The sequence below is a fragment of the Labrus mixtus genome, chromosome 15, assembly GCF_963584025.1.
Source record: "Labrus mixtus chromosome 15, fLabMix1.1, whole genome shotgun sequence".
Taxonomy (NCBI): domain Eukaryota; kingdom Metazoa; phylum Chordata; class Actinopteri; order Labriformes; family Labridae; genus Labrus; species Labrus mixtus.
Window position 1 is genome coordinate 16443863 of NC_083626.1, and position 7034 is coordinate 16450896.

The 7034-nt window shown below is 41.0% G+C and overlaps 2 protein-coding genes across 4 annotated transcripts in view; one reads left to right on the plus strand and one right to left on the minus strand.

The window, feature by feature from the left end:
- The window catches only part of cacna2d3a (calcium channel, voltage-dependent, alpha 2/delta subunit 3a), a 113673-nt gene that overhangs the window by 85795 nt on the left and 20844 nt on the right, over positions 1-7034 (plus strand). The window lies entirely within an intron of this gene.
- Positions 3479-7034, minus strand: part of LOC132989332 (leucine-rich repeat and transmembrane domain-containing protein 1) — a 5279-nt gene continuing 1723 nt past the window's right edge. For both annotated transcript variants that reach the window (XM_061056891.1, XM_061056892.1), the window contains 3 exons: positions 5731-6115; positions 5411-5616; positions 3479-4106 (listed from right to left, as the gene is read on the minus strand). In XM_061056891.1, coding sequence (XP_060912874.1) covers positions 3571-4106; positions 5411-5616; positions 5731-6115 — 1127 coding nt within the window. In that variant the 3' untranslated portion in view covers positions 3479-3570. The remainder of the gene's footprint in view (positions 4107-5410; positions 5617-5730; positions 6116-7034) is intronic.

Below are 7034 nucleotides of genomic sequence, written 5' to 3' on the forward strand. Positions count from 1 at the left end.
GTCCTGGTGACTCAGAAGCCCAAATATGTCACGCCCATATAATGCAACTTTGTGCAATCAGCAAAATGGAGGGTATGGAGAGAGCAGCCGTGGTTCTGTTTGCCTTCAGCTAGTTACAAAGGCAAGGAATTCGAGATTCAATAGAAGAGAAAGGGACATTAGAGAAGGGAGGGGTAGTGATATAGTTGTACTGTTTGGAGTTGTCAAAGTATTATCTTTAGGAAAGTTGGGTTACGACATCATGTATAAGACACCCAACTCCCAAGAGAAGCATGAGAAGCCTTTCAGTGGTAATTTTTTCTGTTATGTAACTATTGTAATATTACAGTTTAAGAAGTTCATTAGAAATATACTTTTTCTATAGAAAACTTAAAACTATTCTGGGGCACCTTAATTGGCAAACATTTGTAGTAATTGTTTCTTCTTGTTATATATATATAAATTGAAACACTTTCACTTAGTAATAGCAATTGGATACAATGTTTAATGCAGAAAGGTACACAGTGGTTTTTATGTACATACTGTCTTCGCTCTCTGTTTTTTCCAATTCTGGTACAATATAGAGTTTTATATTGCAATTCATCCTCCACCTAAAGTAGGGAAAATTTCAAGCACAGCTTTTGCTTCATATGAAAGAAAACCTACTTCTGTTGAGGATCTTTGTTACAGCTTCTGTCAACAAATGACAGCCTGTGTTGCCAGTAAGAGAATAACTAAAAATGTACCTGGACAGAGGAAAGAAAAACTGGTGAAAGGCGAAAGAGGGAGATCTTGGGGAAAATGCAGCAATAACATGAGAGAGAAGATATAAAAGGGCACAGAAAGAGAAAATTATTTCACGGTGCCTGGATGCACTGACATGAAAGCACTGCATTGTGGGTACTCTTGGCCTGGGGGAAACCACTGGAGCAGAAGGACAGAGATGGGAGAATCTGTGCAGTGCCACTGCACACATACCCACAGATTATGCATCAGATTTGTATCAGCGGTACACAAGCAGCACACAGTTTACACCAGCCCCCAGATTTATTTGACCCTGCTTACGTGCTCACTTGTGTGTTGTAAGATAATATCATTCTCTTCAATCCCGTTAAGCAGCAAAACCGAATGACTAAAGAATATCTTATCACTTCATTGGCTGCTGATGAACAGTAATGACGATCGTGCTCATCAGATCGGGGGATGTCTGTAAGCATGATTTTATATAATAGAGTCAGATGGGAGGAGAGATGTAGGCTGGAATGCAAATTTAGCGTGGGCCGGTTAGGGCCAGTTTTCACTGCCCTGCGCTCCACTGAGCTGTAGACTTGTGAATACGCTAATACACTAACTTAACAGGACAGGCTGATGACATCACACGTCACGGGCCCTGCAGACATCTCTGGAGTCACAGTGTTAACGTGTGCGTGCAGACACGCGCGTGTGTGCCAGTGTTTGTGGTCACATCCTGAGCCACGTGCAGTGAGTCGGCTGCAGTAACACACACAGACATAAGACTCAGGTCAGGCGTGAAGACCATAGGCATCTGTTTCCTTCATGTGTATCCGGACTACACAGATTAAGCTATATATCACTGCAGGTGGACATTATTGATACATTATGAATACAATTCAGTGCTTCTAATGAACATAGTCATTTTTATTATTTTTTAGAATCTAATCCATATGGCCTAAATATCTTCTCTGTGATGTTTTACCAACAGGAGACACAAATCACATTAACCAATCACTGCATTGATTACTATGTAATACCCCAGACTTCCCTTGTTATACCAGTCAATGGGGGGAAAAGACATCTGCATGTTTAAGGGATATATCATCATAGGTAAAAAAAAAAAACTGTATCACAAGTTCACATAAACTTTATGAAATATTTTTCATTATACCCTGCTGGAAATATATTTTTTTTAGAACCATATTATATTGGTGCCATGTTGATAAAAGTTCAACAGGACCATCACTGGGGTGAAATATGTATATACATCGCTGACCTTTTTTTAAGGTTGCAAGGTAACAGAAATCAGTGTAAGTTTTCAAAATTATCTTTAGCTTATATGATTTTTCGGAATGTAATGTCACCCTAGGTAGGCAGAATGCATTGTTTACTGTAAATGAGAACCCGACCGATATGGATCTTTAGGGCCGATATCGATATAGGGGAGGGAAAAGTCAGATACCGATATATTTGCCGATATCTTTCTAAAATCCATGTTCTCTATGTTTGATCTGTAGATATTGATATCGATATAGATATACATGTTTATTACGATGATCCCTCAAATAAAGTCTTCAAACACTTATAGGACAAAATTTATTATGAAGACAAAATGTTCACTCAACTGTAAAGTAACTGCGCATGGACGTGCATCGCTTGACACTCTGGAGAGTGATGATGCTTGTTGTAATCCATACAGCACACTCACTCAGAGAACTGCTAGTGTAATACAATGAAAATCAAATGAAAAGCTTTTTGACTGGTGTAATAAATCAAGTAATATCGGCACATATCTGCAATAAAAGTAGCTGATGCTGATAGTCACTGGATATGCTAATAACGTTCGATATTATCGGCTGACTGATTGATCGGTCGGGCTCTACTGTAAATATTATGATATACTTACATAAATATACAAAAACGTGTTATTTTCCTAAACACCCTCTTTTAAAAATATTTTCTCCATTTGAGGTCCATTGTACCCTTTTATTTTATATAATACATACTGATGCACAGGACTACCATGAGAAATCAGCATGAAATCACAAACCAGACTCCAAAACTACGAATCTAAAAGTTTTTGTCGGTGTTTGCAGCAAGATGAGAATTCAGACATATTAACCTGGAGAGTCATAGAAAAACAACAAGGCAGAGTCCAGGTTTTGTTGTTGTTTTCTTTTTAGTTTGTTTCATTATTGCTTCAGCGAATTTCCCGTCTTCTCTTCGTATGTCAGAAAAATATCCTTTAAGAAAACACATTTCCCTCTTCAAAACTATAACACGTTATTAGGCACAAACTCTTAAAATCTCTATAAATATGTTCATACGGTAAACATCTCCCAAATCACGCACTCGAGTACAGATAAAACACTGACACAAACACTCGGTATTTGTCTCATTCTCTCACGTTAAGGATGCAGAAAACTTGACAGAACTTAACTGACAGCAGCTGCCTACTCTGAGTTGTCAAAATTACCTCAAAAGATAACCAAACTCTGAATGATATATATTTTTTCATACATAGAGCTTCACTATTAGACCTACAAACACACTATTATAAATATATAGCATTTTGTTCATATCTGTAATATGCATTTCTCAGAAAAATGGAATTGATTCCTTTTAGATTCTTTGGCCTGTCCTTTGAACCCGCATACAGAAAAAGGATTCTCCTCTTATCAGTGCATAGTCAAATACCTGTGGAAGTCAGCTACCCAAGTCTCAGACAGGAGGTGAACAATCACACATGTAAATAGTCTCACTCTCTCACACTCACAAACACACATGTCATTCAGAGAGGATCAGGTTGAAGGGTTGAGGCCCAGGTTTTAAGTCAAGGGTTCATGTTATCGACTCTTAAGCAATAGCATTCTCCAGTGGTTCCTTCTCATCAGCTTTCTTGTGATCCGCCCCCCGCGCTGCTGCCAACTCCTCGTTCTTCTTCAGCTCCCGCTGGTATTTGGCCATGATCGCGGCGTAGGCACAGCCGTACACTGCTGCAGCCAGCATCATCAGACACACGATCCCACACACTACCCCCGTGATGATCACTGTGGCGATCGCGTGCCGCAGGTTGACAGGCCGCGGCCTCTGCTTAGGTTCACACTCTGGCAAACTCCCTCCTCCTGCTCCACCACCTCCTCCTCCTCCTCCAACACCAAAACCCTCCCCGATCACCATGGGGACGTGGAGAGCGTGGCTGGAGGGATGAGCATGGTTGCCATGGGTGTGGCCTCGCAGCAGCCTCTCTGACTCCAGGTGGTGTATGTTTGCAAACAGGTAATGGTAGCTTGTGGTCATGCATGCATGAAAGAGCTGGTAGGGGACTTTCTGTAGGTCTCTGTCCTTCATCTCTTCTGGCTGTGAGCAAAGCACCTCATCCACTACTCCACCTTTGAATTAGAGATGGATATTGTAGTTAGATCAGAGAGGAGTGGGAAAAAAGAAAGACTGTGTGGCAGGTTGGATGGATGGGGGATGGGAGGATACAACAGTCAGTTTTAAGTGCATTACCTGCTGTCAAATACATTCTTTATTTTTTGGCAGCCTACTACAGAGAGAGCCAAAATCCTAATCATCATACCTGAGTCTGAACAAACCCATTACTTAAGATGGGATGCCATGGATTCTTCGAATTGCACTGCACTAGTGTGTTTGATACAGTGAACAGTTCAATAAACTAAAATGAAGCATTGACTTGTTCTCTTTAGCTGCACTCTGGTTGACCCGTGAATGCCTTTTAATGTTCTCGTTGTTGGTTTTCATGTTAAACTGTGTTCCCCTCTGCCTGCCTGATTAACCACTGGCTTTCCACGAGGCACACATCCTTGTATCATGGTCCATTGTTCTGTTTTGCAGTAATTAGAATTCACAGCCTCGAAGACGAAAGCCGTGTCACAGTAACGTGGGCATGTAGGCGGACCAAGCGAGCCTAGCTTTCAGTGTACAGTGCTTATTTGTTATCTAATGCTGGGGTTGATCTAGCGAAGAAAATAATGCAGTTGGCAATTTAACTCTCAATCGGCTGTGTAAAATCTCTTCCTGTGGCAGTAGAGATCATTACTGCAGTCATAAAGGCAGCTGCAAATAATGGCGAAGATCAACATTATTCAGGAGATTGTTATGGCATCATTTTTACCAAGGTCAGGCAATGTCAGGGGCCGGCAATCACAATAAGGACTCTACTTAAAAAAATAAAGTCATAACTGTAACATTATCTTTTTTTGGTTTGACATGTATCTGGTCACATCGTGCTCATCAAATGTTGATAGTTGTATAGAACCCTAACTGACCTGTATTCCTTCTCCTGTCATACAGAAAATAACATGCCCCACACACACACACACACACAAATTCATTCCACCATCTTTAATAACTGGACAGACCTTTAAGCCTGTTCTTATCTCCACTCTGTCAATCTCTTCAAGGTCTAAATATATAAACATTACATCAATTTGGGGTTAGTGTATTTTAATCTCTAAAAGAGGCTCCTCTCTCATTGTGCAAACTGTCCGTGGATTCCAGCTATTTCTATTTGTGTATACTACTGGTTGTGGGTTATTTACTTGTTTAGAAGGTCAATATTTCCATAATGAAACATTACCATAATTTAATACCCATGAGGAGAGGTTGGATGAAAGTTTGTAACTTCTGAGATATTCTCCAGATAGTACTTAAAAGCTATTAGTGGTCTGACCTTTGAAGAGGTACGTCTCCAGCCAGAGTTTGAGGCCTATTAGCTGGCAGTCACACCTCCAGGGGTTGCCTCGTAGTGTGAGGCTGTCTAGGCGGGTCAGGGCCTCCAACAAAGAGCGGTCCATTCTTGTTATTCTGTTGTGCGCTAGTCCCAGGTGGCTTAGGTTCCTCAAACTGTCCCCAATGGCTCCAGGCAAACCCCACAGGCTGAAGAAAGGGACATAGCATGAAAAACATACGATACAATAGGTTTTGTGTGATCAAGTTAAGAGAGTGTGAAGAAATATGTTGTATGAATATGTTCAATTTTTGTGTCTTAACCTGTTGTGCGAGAGGTCAAGGTGTGAAAGGGAACGGATAGGTCCAAGCAACCGTTTGTCCAGCTCTTTGAGGCTGTTGTGGGCCAGGCTGAGGCGGTGTAGACTTCGGAGACCCAGCAGAGCAGTCGGTGAAACTGACGTTATAGAGTTATTAGACAGGTCGAGAATACGAACAAGCGGTATTTCTCGGAAAGCCATCGATCCCAGCCCCCTTATACGGTTATCTTGGAGGTACAGTTCTTGGGTGTCTGGATGTAGTCGTCGAGGGATGTCATACAGGCCTCGACCCTGGCAGTCCACAACCTTGGTGTTGCCATTGCAGCTACACTCCTTTGGACAGGCTTGTGATGACGGCAAGAGGGAGAGGAGGGCACAAACCAGTACCACTGTGGAAACATGGGGACACAATATTAGATATGACATCTACAAGTTGTTCTACACTAACATAACTGCATTCACACCACAGTCTTCAACTGCCATCAAAACCCCTTCACTGAAGTTCATAAACACATTTGTCAAAGAAGACATACCAATAACAGTGTCATACAGTTCTTAGTACAAGTATAATCACAATAATAACGTTAACTATCATGTATTAAAAACAAACAACCATACTGTGGTGCTAGCAGAGAGTAATGATAGCCAAAGGTAGCAAAGCAAACGTGTCAGAAATGAGTTTTTAACAATAATATGCATATTATTTTAATGGATTTGTACTTGGTATTGGCCAATCCTCAAGTCTTTGTATCGTACTTGGTATCAGACAGAAGAAACTGTAGCAGAACATCTACGGTTAAAATTGATCATTTGGTTTGTCATATGAAAATAACTTTTTTTTATAACATTTTATAAGTCTTGCTGTTGGCTTTGTTGCTGCTCTTCTTTGTGTGATAAACAAGAAAGTAAACTTATTTCTAATATGTCATCTCAAACCTCCCACCCTCCCTCAGACAGTGGCCCCCTGTCGACTCCACCGTCGCCTCATAACCCTTCACCCACACATAAATCCATACACAGCAGAAATTGGGTGTCTGATTCCCTCTGAGATGACTTCTCATGTCCATTTCTTGGGGAACATTACAGCAGTATTTATAGCGCTGGCTGGACTAGCCTGAGGCTCTATGAAATGAATCTCAGGCTCAAGCCTGCCTCATGTAACTAGCTCGCAAGTTACACAGGGATCCTGGAAATATAGATAAGCTGTGTTTATCTTCACTGAAACATTGAGCATTTTAAGCCAATTTTCCTTTTAAATATCTTAAATTTTCTTCTTTATCGCAGAGCATTTCCCTCAATATTTCCCCC